The 16,126-nt window shown below is 38.7% G+C and overlaps 1 protein-coding gene across 2 annotated transcripts in view; it reads left to right on the forward strand.

Moving 5' to 3' along the window:
* Nucleotides 1-16,126, forward strand: part of PDE3A (phosphodiesterase 3A) — a 312,963-nt gene that overhangs the window by 259,098 nt on the left and 37,739 nt on the right. For both annotated transcript variants that reach the window (XM_045781385.2, XM_045781386.2), the window contains exon 6: nucleotides 14,239-14,458. In XM_045781385.2, the coding sequence (XP_045637341.2) occupies nucleotides 14,239-14,458 (220 nt within the window). The remainder of the gene's footprint in view (nucleotides 1-14,238; nucleotides 14,459-16,126) is intronic.

Raw genomic sequence — 16,126 nt, forward strand, 5'->3', positions numbered from 1 at the left:
AAATCGGTGTCACTGTTGAGGATAATCTCTGGAAGTATCATCTTATAATGTAAAAGCTAATGATGTACTTCCCAAATTTCAGTTTTATTTTCAGTGTTTGTTAAAACTATTTTTTGGGAGTATAATATTTACAAGGAGTTCAAGGAAAGGCTTCATTTACTCTAGGTTTTATAATTTTTTCACTCACCCCCTCATACACACACACACACACACACACACACACGGACACACACACGCACACTGAAAGGAAGAGGTATTTAAATTTGGAGAAAACACAGTTCAGGATCGTTGAGAGCCCTTTGGAAAAGCCCACAAATCAACACCGAAAGACCCACAGGCACAGTGGTCAGGAGGTTTTCCTTCCCCTCAGGCTACTACAAAATGAAATTTGATATGATGTCTCCCACCTGGGATCTGGAGTCTAACTACTGCGTGGAGTTTTCCACATTGGTGTCAGTGCACCCCATATACTTCTAAGCATCAGCTTCTCTCTTCCCTCCAGCTTCCTTTACTCAACAGGTATTCTTGAAGCAATCAGTATCTCAGACCCTGTACTAGTTTCAGGAATATGGTAGTGATTAAGCCAGACCCACTTGTTCCTTGCACAGAATTCTCACTTATAGTCTAGTGGGGAATGCAAACAGATCAATGGCCATTACCATATAATGTGTTAAAGGCTATGATGAGGAAGAGAGGAAAGACTTTCAAATCATGAAAGAGAAGAAAAGAGATACAAGATCTGGCACACTGAGAGAAAGCTTAAGGAACTTAAGATTTTAGATGAGTGGCAAAATTGGCAAGCACAAAGAGAGATGGGAACAGATAATGCAGATGGCACCTGAAGATAAAGAGTTTAGATATCAAAATTAAGTAAAGTTTCAGGTAGGAAAGTGAATGATTTAAATAAAGAATACTTCATTTAATCAGAATCTGCGCTGACTCAAAACTGGAATATAGTTTTCTTCAGACTCCGTTGCCAGATTGCCCCCTCCTAGAATCTCACTTGAGAGTCTGGGGTATTTATTATGACCTCTTCTTCTTGGAATGTTCTGACTCGAAGTTTTCACTTCTGAGCACTGTAGAAAACTGTAATGAGATTTTCAGTAGCTTCCTGCTTATGTTCTTAATCTTCTGCCTTTATAGCAGCTTAAGAATTTTCCAAATGGCTCCAGGGAAAAACCACCCCCTTCTCACTGGGCTGTTAAACCTTCACGTTCTGGCTGCCATGGCGGCAGTCCCAAACTCCAATTTTCGTGTCATTAGCCTCGTGACACTGCTTAAAAGTTCTGCTGACTTGCTTCCCTAATAGCTGCATCCTTCTGCCTAGATTCGTAGCCTTTTGCTCCATGCTAATGGTCAGTAAATAATGCTGTAAAGGGAAGAACAGTTCATAGGACTTTGGCTCACCCTTCTGGGGGTATCTTCTTTTTGCTCTCTCTGGGAACCTAGTCCCTCTGAACTGTTTTGCCTTGAAAGCTTTTTTTTTTTTTTAATTCAACTTTTCTTTTTCTTCTTGAAGAAGCATGGTTTTATTACAAACTACCACATCATAGCCAGAAGCAGAAGTCCTCAAAATGGCAACAGGTCTATGAGGGTTAGAGAAATGGTACTTAGTTCATTCTACTAATATTTAAAGGTGGTGTCTTGAAATATAAACGTCTCATTTTATTTTATTTTATTTTATTTTTAAGATTTTATTTATTTATTTGACAGAGGGAGAGACAGCCAGCAAGAGAGGGAACACAAGCAGGGGGAGTGGGAGAGGAAGAAGCAGGCTCCCAGTGGAGGAGCCTGATGTGGGGCTCGATCCCAGAATGCCGGGATCACGCCCTGAGCTGAAGGCAGGCGCTTAACGACTGCGCTACTCAGGCGCCCCTAAACGTCTCATTTTAAAAGAGGCACAACTCTTCTGTTGTTTCTTACATCTAGAAAATGTAGTACTTCTTTCCTCTTTGATCATCTACTTTATGTTGGTGACTGTTTCTTGGAATCATTTAAGTGCTAACCTCGCTTAAATCTCTATTTTGTGTAGGAAGACACTACCTCCAGAAAGTATGATATTGTTAGGGTTGCATCATTGACAGGCACCATTAAAAATAATCTGGTTTTCAGGGGCGCTTGGGTGGCTCAGTCGTTAAGCGTCTGCCTTCGGCTCAGGGCGTGATCCCAGGGTCCTGGGATCGAGCCCCACATCAGGCTCCTCCGCTGGGAGCCTGCTTCTTCCTCTCCCACTCCCCCTGCTTGTGTTCCCTCTCTAGCTGGCTGTCTCTCTCTCTCTCTCAAATGAATAAATAAAATCTTTAAAAAAATAATAATCTGGTTTTCAAAGACTTACCTGGTCCTCTCTGCTCTTTGGTAATGTTCATTTAGCCTTATAATTTAGAAGTTATTAGTGAACTGGGAAGTAGGATTGTGGCTTCAGTCAGGGCCAAGAACAGGACAATGTGGGCAAATACCTAAACTGGGTTGCCCTGAGGGCAAATGCAGATTACTTCAGTGATATGGGGACTCATCTGGGACTCCATCAAGGTGGAAGAGCTGAATTTGAGCATTCCACATTAAATGTGAGATTTTAAAGGGTCACTAATGTGGTCCTAGGTCAGTAGGTCGGTAGAATCCTTGTCTCTCTACAAAAATACATGCAAATAACATGGTGGAAAGCATTACCAGTTAAGGGCCATGAGACTTTAACATATCAAGTTCAAACAAATTGGAGCTTAAAACCAAGATCGCTAAACACACAAACCACCATGAGTTAGAAACAAACAACAAACAAAAGCAACTTTACAGATCTCTAAAAGGGTTGAGATATTTTAATGGTAAAATATTTACATATTTTAATTCTAAAGTATGCAAATATTTAAAGAAAAATATGAGGTCATAAAAACTAACAGCAATGAGAGAAGATGTAATTGCAGAGCAGCTAAATATAACTTTTGGAAATGTAATCAAGGAAATACGATAGGTTAAATGGAATAATGGACTCCTACAGGGAGAAGTAGTAAACTGGGGAGCAGAGAATGTGAAGAAATTACCCAGAACATGGCATGGATGAGAAATAGGAAGATGTAAAAGATTTTTAAAAATATAAGAATATAAGAAAGATCCAATATAGCATGATCATAGTTTTAGTAGAGGATAGGGGATATAAACTCTGAGGAGAAGCAGAGGAAAGGCAAAAAAAAAAAAAAAAGACTTTACCCATAGACACAAAATACTGAAACTACACAATACCAAATACAAGAAAAAAAGAATCTTACAGTCAGCCAAAGAAAATGAAATTTCAGGGAACACAGGTCAGTCTGAGAGCAGAACTGTCTAAAATAAAGGGCATCAGAGCACAGTAGAATCACTTTCTTCAAAGTCCTGGGAGAATATAATAGCCTGAAATTGTGCCTCTGACACATCTATCTCACAACACCATAGGAATGAACTAAGACATTTTCAGAAAGTCAAAACTTTCCCACCTGCCAAATCTTAACTGAAGGAGTTTATAATGGATGTATTCAAGGAAGAAAAATAGTAGCAGACAAGAGGTCTGAGACCTAATAAAAATAGTAAATAAATTTAAAAACTGTGAGTTTATCAAACAAACATTATATGCATAAATCATTGTATTTCTAGATTTGTAGGTATTTTTTATTTTTTACTTTTTACACTTTTTTTATTTAAAAAAATTTTTTTTACTTATTTATTTTTTTTTAGAGAGTGAGAGCATGAGCAGGGGAGGGGCAGAGAGAGAGGGTGAGAATCTTAAGCAGGCTCCATGCCCAGTGTGTTGGACCCCAATGTGGGGCTCAGTCTCATGACCCTGAGATCATGAGCTGAGCCGAAATCAAGAGTCAGATGCTTGACTGACTGAGCCGCCCAGGTGCCCTGGTATTTTTTTTTAATTTTTAAGGACAGAATTAAAATATCAGACAAAAATAATATGCAACTGAAGAGATGAAATATGAATTTAAATGTTCTATGTTCTTGTGTAGCTTGGAAAAGACTCAGTTGAGGAAACTGAGGCACAGAAAGTAACTTGACCAAGCTCACAAATCCTGAATCCTTTCTTTTGTTCTAATGATTTATACAAGAAAAAATTGAGGACAACAAACTGAAGTAACTTAAAATTAGAATTTTTTTGGTCCTGTCCTTGGCCAAGTACATGGTAATGGAAGGATTTGATTTTGTGTCTCTCAGTTTCTTCGTTTAGGTAAGAAAATTAAAATTATTAAAATAACCAACATGGTAAAGTCAAGAAGCTGAAAATTGTGCTTGTTTTGGCAACACATATACTAAAATCGGTGTACAAATATTGAATCACCTGAAAGTAACGTTCCATGTCAATTACATGTCAATTAAAAAAAAAATACCTGAAAATTATAGTTAGTGCATTCCCTGGAAATAACAGAACAAATGATGGAACGGACATGAAGAACAGCCTAATTTTTCTGTGTCCTATGCTTCAATTCATACAACAGCCGAGAAGAAAGAATGAACTGTAAAAGAAAAAAAAAAAAAGTCTGTGTAACATACCCCAAAGGCAAATGATAGAAACTAGAACAGGCATGGTGAGAGTCTCACTCCATCCTTGCCATTAAGTACATAAAGTATCCCTATCATGATTACATTTGGAGGGGATTTTGCATTGTGACCTATTTAGACCGCTGTCACAATGTTTATAAAATAACATATCCTACGCATGCTGAATTCGACTAAACAAATCCTCGAAAGTCTGCCAAAAGGGAAAAAAGCCCATCAAGAACCAGAGAGCTGAAATTCAGTTATAGTCCTTCCTGATCCGATGGGCTCTGCTGTTTGGAAACCTTTGTTTTGCCTGCAGTGATGGCGTGTTGGTGTTGCCTGGGCTAAGCAGGTGTGCTGTGTTTGATGTAGTTGACTGTGATGCTACGTGGAAGGGGGGCCAGGAAAAGCCCCTTTATGTGGCAAAGAGTATAAGGAAGCAGAACCTAAATAACGTGTAAAGGGAATTGGAGGAGGAAAGTAAGAAGTGATAGGCAAAGAAATTGGGGACACAAGCATAGAGAACAAACCATGAAAGGTCAATGGCCTGTTTCCAGAGGGGACTCATGAGATCTGTTCTTTGCACCGCGTCAAGTAAAACAGTGTATCCTCTAGCTCAATCAGCATTAATTTACATATTTGAAACCCAATTATTATGCAATTGTGAATATACAATAAATGGATAAAATCACATAGGAGTCCTTTGATTAAAGCATAAAAATAGGATATTTAAATATAATTTATATTTTCAATCTTGCTTTTTTCTTATGAGCCGCTGACCAAGCAGAGCTGCCTTTGTCATTCTGCTTTAAAATTCCTCCAGTTCATACTTACTGTATTTGCAGTAGGCCCTTCCCATATCCTTTTAATTTTTATAAGATTCTTATAATCCTCTTACAGTGATTACAGATCTGTCTACACCTACAAGTTGGACTGAGTTTTTCCTACAGAAAATGTGAAATGAGACAGAACTTTAATTATGGCACTGTGTGTGTGTGTATGGGGGGGGTTGTGTTTCTATTTGCATTCTTCATACGGTAGATACATTTTCTGTTTTGGAAAAATATCAGGGCTGTCCATTTTACTGAGGGCATAGAAAAGAGACATGCATTTATTAGACACGCTGGTTCCTTTCTTGTTCAATTAAAATTAAACCGAGAGAGTTTTACAGAACAAAACATGGATTCACTTAAATCATTTTCTTTCAGTATTGTTTATCATCTCCAAAGTTGTTGATTCACTTAAATCATTTTCTTTCAGTATTGTTTATCATCTCCAAAATTGTCCAAAGTTCCTAGTGTCTTGACACATTTTCTCATGCTCTCAGAAGCAAGGAATTAAAGACTGAATTATTCAAAGGAGTTGGTATTTTAGAATTTTAAAGTTAAATTTTAATTTTTTAAAAATCTTTAAATGCTTCGATTTTAAGTATTTTATGTTAGGGCAGTTTGAGTCATTCAAAGATTTATATTTCATAAGCTACGGCTTTTTCCTAGAGTCTCTTCATATTACTCAAATATAAAGTGATAAGTAAAATTGAGAGAATACATATTTATTTGAATCCTTCCCCACCACGTGTGTGCATGTGTAAATGTGTGAATGTGCAACATGAAATTGGATGAGACTCCAAAGCTCATAAAATTAATCCTTCTAAATTTATACATGATTACATTTTCAACAACCTAGAATATGATTTGTTCTTGAAGACTTGCAAAAAGGGTATTTCTCCCGTTTCCTTGGAATATCCTCTTCGTGCATCTGAGATCATTTTATTTGTAGTGTGTCCTTTCTAGAAATAGAGTACTTGGTTATTTTCATCTCTCTACTTGAAGACTAACAACATCAATATGTACCCATATTCTGTAGCATTCCTAATGCTTTCTGTTTTAAAAACTTTAAGATAATGTACACTGTATGAATAGTAATTCGGTTTGGGAAAAAGGGAATTTATATGCTTAGACCTTTATCTTCTCACCTACAATATAAAAATATCCCTGCTTTTTCCCCCCAGTTTTTTTGAGAAATAATTGACATACATCACTGTATAAGTCTAAGGCATATAGCAAGATGGCTTGATGCGTATATATTATGAAATTATTACCACCATAGGTTAAAACAACATCCATCTTCTCATTATAGATACATTGAAAAGAAAAGAAAGGCAAGAAAAAGGAAAAAATGTTCTTCTTGTGATTGGAACTCATACAGTTTACACGCTTAACAACTTTTCTGTCCATCATACGACAGTGTGAGCTGTAGTCATCATGTTGTACGTTACATCCCTAATAGTTATGTAGCTTATAACTGAAAGTTTGTGCCTTTTGATTCCTTTCCTCTAATTCCCCTTCCCCCACCCCCTGCCTCTGGTAACCACAAGTCTGATCTCTTTTTCTCTGAGTTTGGTGTTTTTGTTTTTGTTTTAAAGCTTCCACAGGTAAGTGAGAGCACGCAGTATTTGTCTTTCTTTTAGTTATTTCACTTAGCATACGCCTTCAGGGTCCATCCATGTTGTTGCGGTTGGTAGGATTTCCTTATTTTTTGTGGCTGAATGATATTTCATTGTATATATGTGCATATATATATATATATTGTGCATATATATATATATATATATATATAACAACTATGTGTATCTATAAAACAACTTATTTATCCATTCATCCATTGATGGTCACTTAGGTTGTGTTGGCTATTATAAATAATACTGCAGCGAACATGTGGGCACAGATTTTTTTTTTTTTTTGAGTTAGTGTTTTCATTTCCTTCAGATCTATTTCCAGAAGTGGAATTGCTGGATCTTATGGTAGTTCTATTTTTAATTTTTTAAGGGTCCTCCATACTGTTTTCCACAGTGGCTGAACCAATTTACATTCTCATCAACAGTGCATAAGACTTCCCTTTTCTCCACATCTACGCCAGCATTTATTTCTTGTCTTATTGATGGTGGTTCTAACAGGCATGGGGTGATATCCCATCGTGGTTTGAACTTGCATTTCCCGGATGACTGGTGATGCTGAGCATCTTTTCATGTCCCCATTGACCTTTCCTGTATCTTCTTTGGTAAAATGTTTATTCAGATACTTTGCCTATTTCTTAATTGGGTTGTTTGCTAATGAGTTATATGAGTTTTTCATATATTTTGGATATAACCTGTTATCAGATATATGGTTTGCAAATTTTTTTCCCATTCCATAGTTTGTCTTTTCACTTTATTGATAAGTTTCCTTTGCTGTGCAGAAGCTTTTTAGTTTGTAGCTCCACTTATTTATGTTTTGATTGTATTGCTCATGCTTTAGGTGTCCTATTCAACAAATCATTAAAAACCCATAACTTTTCAGAGAACCAATTCTTCGTTTATCTTTTCTACAGTTTTCCTTTTCTCTAGTTGATTTGCTTCTGCGCTATTCTGCTCTATATTATTTCCTTTATTTTGCTAACTTAGAGTTCAGTTTGTTCTTTATCTAGTTCCTAAGATGTAGATTTGACTCTTTTATTCGGGATCTTTCTTATGTGGGCTTCTGTGCTGTGAACTTCCCCATCAGAACTGCTTTTGCTGTAGCCCACAATTTCTGTTATGTTGTGTTTCCATTTGTCTTAAGACGTTTTTTTATTTTCTTTTTCATTTTTTCTTTAATCCATTGATTGTTCAGGAAGCTATTGTTTAATCACCCCGTGTTTGTGAATTTTCCAGTTTTCCTCTTGTCACTGATTTCTAGGTTCGTGTCATTGTGGTCAGAGAAGATGCTTAGTATGATTTCAGTCTTCTTGAATTTGCCAAGACTTGTTTTGTGATCTAATGTGGTCTCTCCTAGAAAATGTTAGGATGAATGTGTACTCTGCTGCTGTTGGGCAGAATATTCTATATATGTCTGCTGGGCCCATTTGTTCTACAGCGTTGTGCAAAATTGCTGTTTCCTTAGTGATTCTCTCTCTGGATGATCTAGCTGTTGTGGACAGTGGGGTAGTAAATCCCCAGCTATTACTGTATTACCTTTTATTTCTTCTTATAACTCTGTTAGTTTTTGCTTTATGTATTTAGGTGCTCCAATGTTGGGTGCATAAGTATTTACAATTGTTATATCTTCTCGCTGTAATGACTCTTTTCTCATTATGGATAATATTCTATTTTTTTTTTTTTACCATTTTTAGTTTAAAGTCTATTTTGTTTGATATAAGTATTACCACTCCTGTTTTTTTCAGGGTTAACATTTCCTTGAAATCTCTTTTTTCTTCCCTTGCAGTCTATTGTATCTTCAAGGCGAAAGTGAATCTCTTTAAGACAGCATGTTGTTGGATCTCCTTTTTTTTTTAATCCATTCAGCCATTCTGTATCTTTTAAGTGGAGATTTTAATCTGTTTACATTTAAAGCATTTATCGATAGGTAGGAATTTACTATGGCCATTTTGTTAATTGCTTTCCCGTCGTTCTGTAGATGTGTTGTTCCTGTTAGTTGTGTCATATTTACCTGATTTTTTGTGATCTTTGATATCTTATGATATCTATGCATTTGAGTAACCAGGTTTCTTTTCCAGACTTCGTGGAGACAGTTCTTCACCTGTCAGCAAAGTTTGTTTCTGGGCGTGCCTCCCAATTATGTGGTTAGGCAGGTAGGACCTACCCTGTTTCTCTTTTTGGGTGAGGCAAATGTTCAGGCTCCAAGGATGGGAACAAGGGGATGTGCCACTGGCTGAGAACAGTTGGACGGGACTGCCGGCTTGGTTCCCTCCCCAAGTAAGCTGTAGGATGGGCTCCACAGTGCCTTGATTGTCTGGTCAGGCTTACCAGATGGTCAGGACTGGTACTGTATTCAGTAATAGCAGGGTTTATGAATCAGTTTCCCCGCCCTGGCAGGGACCCAACACCTGTGCGGCTTGTTGTTTGGGGACCTGAATCAGGCTGGAATGTGCATTGAATTCTCTGGTGCCGTGAGGCCGTCAGTTTTGCTCTGAAGATGGGAGAACCCACAGGCTGTGCTCTCTGTTCAAGTGCCACTGTACATAAGGCTATTGATGGTGCTCTGGTTAGGTTCTCTGGTCAGACAGGCTATAGGTTGTATCATCGGTAATGAGCAGGGCTACAAATTAGATTCCCTGCCTGGGCACAGCAGGAGAAGCAGCTCTAAAGCCAACAAAGCTTGTTGTTTGTTGTCTTAACTCAAGCCGTCCCACATTCCAAGCTCCTTGTCCAAACGGGGCCACTGGCTTTGTTCTGAAAGCCATCAGTTGCACCTGCCCCTCTTTCAGCTCCAGTGCTGCTAGACCACACAGCTTCCAGGAGTTGGTCAGCTGGGGCTAAATGACACTCTGCTGTGGGTGTGGCTGTCTCAGCTCCCTGTCTGGGCAGGAGGGGGAGCAGTCACTATAGCTACTTTCAGTTTCCCAAACAGGTTTTGAGGTTGACAGGGGCTAGGAGCTACCCTCAGCCTTAGCTGTGAATAAATCCCCCTGATGGTGCATAGCATGGGGACACTCCACACCCCGTACTGGCTTTGTTCTGGGTGTTCCACACTGCCCTCTGACTTCTTGGCTCAAGGGCGACTGGACCTCACTGCTTCTGGGAATTGTCACCAGTCTTTTTGGTCAGATGGAGCTGGGAGGTGCTCTCCACAGTGGGTGAGGCTGTGATTTAGCTCCTTGCCTGGGTGTGGGCATACTGGGCTATCGGGCTGACAAAACTCCTTCCTTAAGAATCTGAATCAGATCTGTACCCACGACTGTCGCTGATCAGTGTGTGCCCCCAACTTGGTTCTGCAGATGAGCTACGCTGCTGGTTGAGATTACTATTTGGGCATTGCAGGTATGAACTTGGTCTGCCAAGATCTATGTCCTGGCTGTGGCAAGCCCCGACCCCTTTATCCATCACGGTCAGATTCCTGGTGGCGGAGCCTCACAGATGCCCGTGTAATCCCCAAGGTTCAGATCAGAAAAGGGGCTCCTACAAAGCAACCCACAATTCTGGGTGGGGGGTGCTGGTTATCCTCTTGGGTTCTCTTTTCCTGCTGGAGAAACCAGAGGCTCAGGGGAGACTTCTCCATGCAGTGTTGTGCTGCCTGGGGGTGTGACAGTGTGGTCAACTTGTAGTCTTTACTCTTACCCTTCTAATGCAATCTGTCTTGGTCTCTGTGGTGCCAGGGCATGCTTCCGCCTCACCCTGGTTTTCCAGGACTTTCTCAGTGGTGTCTTGTTCTTGAGTTGTTGTTCATTGTTCTTAAGAGGGAGAGCTAAGTGGGGCACATCCTATGTTGCCATCTTGTTTACGGAGAGCAAATATCCCTCTTTTCATGGTTGTTGCCAAGACTCATGCTTGTTAAAAGTGTTCAAAATATGGAGACTAACAGTACTACAGAGACAAAGTGCTTTTCCTCTGTTACAAGGTTTATTTTAAATTTCATCCCAGGCAGTACGTTTGGAGTCTTACGGTCTGCTCTTTGTTTAAATTTAGTTAATCCATGAGTTCCAAGAACTAATCATTGAGGGGATTTTTAAATTTGTATTTAAGAGTGAATTGCATTTCTCTGAGAATATCAGCTGGCAGCTATGAAGAATTAACAGTGAAAAAATCACTCCTCTCATAAATTGCCTTTAGAAAATATGTTGTGTTATAACAGATATGGGCACTGTTCCCACAGGCTTTGATCTTTAAAAAAGTGGTAGAAAATTTCCCAAAATTCACAATTAGCTATCAAAATAATTAAAGAATTGTCTAAAGCAATGCCTATCAGAAATCTCTTTTTAAAAATAAACAAAGTCTTGACTTGGCCTATCAGCCCTCTCAGCCTTGTCCAGCAGATTCTCTGGCCACGTTTCCTGCCCCTCTCTTTCCCCTTTGCTAAACTGCACCCACAGTGACCTCCCAAGTAATCCTCTGACAGGTTAGGTCTCTTTTATCTGGAACATGCTTCCCCCAATACTTGTCTAAAAGTCTTTCTTATTTCACCAGGCCTCTGTTCAAAATTTACCCCTAGAGCATTTCTGTTCTCTGTTCTACATTCTCCACATTATTTTTCTTTATATCATTTATAACTACCTGGGTTTCTTTTCTTTTTTTTAATTTAAATTCAATTAGCCAACATATAGTGCATCATTAGTTTCAGATGTAGAGTTCAGTAATTCATCAGTTGCATATAATACCCAGTGCTCATCATATCATGTGCCCTCCTTAATACCTATCACCCAGTTACCCCATCTCCTCTCCCACCTTCCCTCCAACAACCCTCAGTTTGTTTCCCAGAGTCAAGAGTCTCTCATGGTTTGTCTTTCTCTGTGATTTCTTCCCCTTCAGTTTTCACTCCCTTCCCTTATGACCCTCTGCGCTATTCCTTATATTCCACATATGAGAGAAGCCATACGATAATTATCTTTCTCTGCTTAACTTATTTCACTTAGCATAATCCCCTCCTATTCCATCCACGTTGATGCAAATGGTGGGTATTCATCCGTTCCGATGGCTGAGTAATATTCCATTGTATATCTTTTCTTTTTATCCTTCCTTCTCCTTCTTCTTTCTCTTTTTTCCTCCTTTTTGTCCTCTTCCTCATCTTTTTTAAGTTTCTGACTCCTCCAAGAGAGTGGAGGCTCCATGATAGCAGGGAACATGTTGTCCTTGTTCACTATAGCATCCCTTAGTCTCTCAGGGGCACACAACAGATATTTGTTGAACAAACAGATCATTACTTTGTACAGATACTTTATACATCGTCACACCTCCGGCCCACTCCTTGATGTTTACGTTGCTTTTGTAAGATTATCTGAAGACTCCGTTGGCCATCATCTAACAAATAGTCTGAATTAAACGAGCCCTTTCCAACCTTTTCCCATCAGAGCATATGAGGTATGCTCTGTATGTATGATGTGTTATTTGTGAAATATGTGTGAATACAGTAATGTTACAGGGCAGTGGAGAAATGGGAAGGGATTTAGAGCTTGATGAAAATTTTATTTCCTTCCTTTTGTAAAATTATAATAGAATCTGATTATAAAATATTAGAAATAATATTAAAAATTAAATTTATTCTAAAGCTTCCAAATAAAATCTTTATTCAAAAAAAATTATAATCATTAGTACTTCACAGGGCACCTGTAACCCACTTTGTTGCACACAATGATAGGTTCTTTGGGAAACTCTGAGTTAAGAATTTAGTGGGGGTTGTTTTTGTTTTGTGTTTTTGGTTTAGATTAGGACATTATGTACAGTGCAGGTTTGTCAGTATCTTTGATAAAATAGCTAAATCTTTTAATAGAAATAGAAATCAAAATAAAAACCATTAGTCGTGTCATTATAAAGTGCAGTGCAAATGCTGCCTAGCAGATGGTGGATTTTTCTTCCTCCTTGTACAGTCTCTGAGAGCGGTGTGGGCTAAAACCACTTTCACTAAGAACAGCTGGGCTCACTCCATAGTCTCCTATTTATTAGCACTGGGACCCTGGGAAAGTTCTTTAACCTCTCTGCATCTGAGTAGTTTCATTTACCTATGAAGACAAGGGATTGATCTTTTGATCAGGAATCAACAATATAAATATTGAGAAAAGGAATAGGAGGGCTGCCAACCTCCAGACTTATCGAAGCAAGAGCAGGATTTCTCATCTGGTGCAAAAAAACAAAAGAAATAATGGTGTCGGCAAGAAACGTAAAAATTACAAAAGCCCTCCAGCAAGCTTAATATTCCTTTCAGTGGACCAGAAAATCTTTGGGTGTAACAAATAAAACTTCTGAGAGAACTGGACATTGGAAGCAAACTCAGCCAGCTGCCAGTTCCCCACACATATTACCCGATGATGTAAGAGCTGCCGGCTGTGCGTTTCCCTCGAGTGGTGAGAAATAGAAAACAAGGAATGATTTCATTTCGTTTGCCTTACAGTAGGTCGTTCGGCCTTACAGTGCCCACAAACAGTAAACAGATGGCTATTCTGAAGATCGTGCTCCCTTCAGTTTTAAGCACGGCCTGCCTTCTCTGTGTTTGGGAGAGCGGAACTTCGAAAGATCTCGTCCTTGTCCTCAAGTATCAGCACTTTGAAATCTAAGCCAGTTCTCTGTAAAATTTTCACAATCAAGAGTAAACACAGTTTGGCACGGATTACCAACACTTAAAATTTAGGCTTGAGGCGTATTGTTTAATCTAAAACGGATCGTCTTACATTTTTAAATGTTTTCTTCGGAAATGACTCCAATCAGAGTCTTGTTTCACACGACTAAGGTAGTTTTACCGAAAATGTTGATGGTTAATAAAGTTAATTGCTACTTAAAAATCTGTCTTCTTTATATATTTTGAGCATCAGAACCTGCCAAACTCGGCTCCAGATAAGTTAATGTTTAAAACAATAGCAGATCCTGTGACTGCTGAAAATTTCACAACCTAGGACAAGGCAAACACATGAGGAAATTTTAATTATTATCGTTATGTCAGAATGACAAGAAGAAACAAAAATGGGAGGAGAAAATAATATCCTTCTGTCCTGAAGTTACTCCAGGACACCAAGGCTTCACCCGGATTTGCCAACATTGCCACTGATTTTTTTTATGATGATTTTCTTTTCGCGTTTCATGCCGAGGAGACACCCCACTGTATACCTTGTCTCCAGATGGTGGCAGAGGGGGCCAGCCGCCCGGCCTGAGTGCTCACGTGGTCCTGATGGAGTAATGGGGGGTCCAGGGTGAAGTTTAAGAATTGCAATTTTAATTTCAAAGAAAATTTGATTTAGTGATTTAAAAACTCTTTTTCTTTCTAGGTGCCCTAGCGAAAATTTCTCCTCTTTCATCGCCCTGTTCCTCACCTCCCCAAGGGACTCCTGTCAGCAGCCCCGTCAGCAAAATTTCTGCAGTGCGGTTTCCAGAATCTGCCAACACAAGTGCTAGACAAGGCCTAGGTTCTCACAGGGCATTAACTTATACTCAGAGTGCCCCTGACCTGTCTCCTCAGATCCTCCCTCCACCTGTTATATGTAGCAGGTAAGGATTTTACATTGTTAACTGAAGTTTAACCTGTCCGAAAACTTGTATTAGTGTTCCTCTTGTGAACACTCACCACCAGTCCGCACAGCTCTGTGTAGGTTTGCCAAAGAAGTTAACAGGAAAGTAAGTATAGGATAATGTGATTCGTGTTGAATAGAAACTTGATTTTTCCATAGTTTCCTGTTAATAGAAAGCTTAGAGTCCATACAGTCCATACAGCCAACGTTTGGAGATGATAGAAAATAAGTAGGTGTATATTTCCTCTGCTTACTAATAGAGAATGCATAAAGCATATAATTAAAAATTCGTATCAAGTAATTTTATATAATGTGTTGGAATAATTTTTACTTGCTCTTCAGGGAGGATTTTTAGCCATTTTAAGAGTATTTTAAGTTTGCAATTCCCACTTTAAAAATATGCAAATAGGGGCGCCTGGCTGTCTCAATCAGAAGAGTATGCGACTCTTGATCTTGGGGTCGTGAGTTCGAGCCCCACGCTGGGTGTAGAGATTACTTAAAAATACACATTTTAAAATAAATAAATAATTAAATACATAAAACAAAAATGCTCAAATAACACATGGCACATTTTGGTTGGGCTCAATTGGGTCTCTGAATGCAGTTAAGCAATTGGCTTGTACTGCATTATGATTTTTAAATAGAATTAGAAATAGGAAGTGATGTCTTTTCACAGAGGATAAGAAAAAAAGGGCTCTCATGGCAAGAGTAGTAATTTTGCCAACATTATCATGAAGAAGGAGATACTAATCCTCTTAACTGATTACCGTACTGTTGTTCTTTATAGTTTCATATTGAAGAACTGATTTTAAAGCATTACAGTATTCTTTTAAGTGGAAGAGCTAAGTGTTTTTAAGCTAAGTCTAGTCATGAGAGTGCCTTGAACAAAATGCTACTTCTTTGCTGAGGTGAATGAGGATAACTTTCGAGTAAATGAGTTGCATACTGGTCGCCTAATATCACCTGTTCACACACCTAGATGTGATGATTATATTCAGTTTTAAGCTTCACAGATTTCATTTTCAGATCATTTAGTCATAAACTCTAAACAAATGCTGTTTCTTTTTCTAATCTTTATTTTTACTTCTTTTCTCTTCATAAATATTTTAAAAAGAAAAATCACTTTTGTTAGTTTATTTGTCAGGGGCCAGAGTAAACAGTTAGTTTATCATCCCCAAGATATTCTGTCACCCTCTCTATGAGAGCATCTTTAATAAAATAACTGCTGTGGAATATTAATCCCATCTTTCCCCACATACACAAAACATGATCTGCGGTAAAACACGTATTTCCTTCAGTGATTCACAACACACATCACTTTATTAAAAGCTCTGAGAAGTCCTGCAAAAAGAAAACCTCTTGATTTTTGTCTCAGGTAGCACTTTCTGAATGTATCTGACCACAGAACCAATTTCTTTAGGTTAACACACAGTAATTGCCCATGGAGCTAGTGGGTGGTGGAACATCCTTTGGAAACACGTTTTTGTGGTATGCATCCGAAGCCACGATGAAGCTCAGTGGAGTAATCAACATCAAGGACGTCTGCTTCCAGCATTTCTAGGGAGACTTTCCCACTGTGGGCTCCAAACTTCTGGGAAATGAGTTGCCTAAAGAAAGCAGAGATGTTCCGAAAAGATCTACCACTCAC

This window comes from Ursus americanus, chromosome 25, assembly GCF_024610735.1.
Source record: "Ursus americanus isolate L20-20 chromosome 25, mUrsAme1.1.p, whole genome shotgun sequence".
In the NCBI taxonomy this organism is placed as follows: Eukaryota; Metazoa; Chordata; class Mammalia; order Carnivora; family Ursidae; genus Ursus; species Ursus americanus.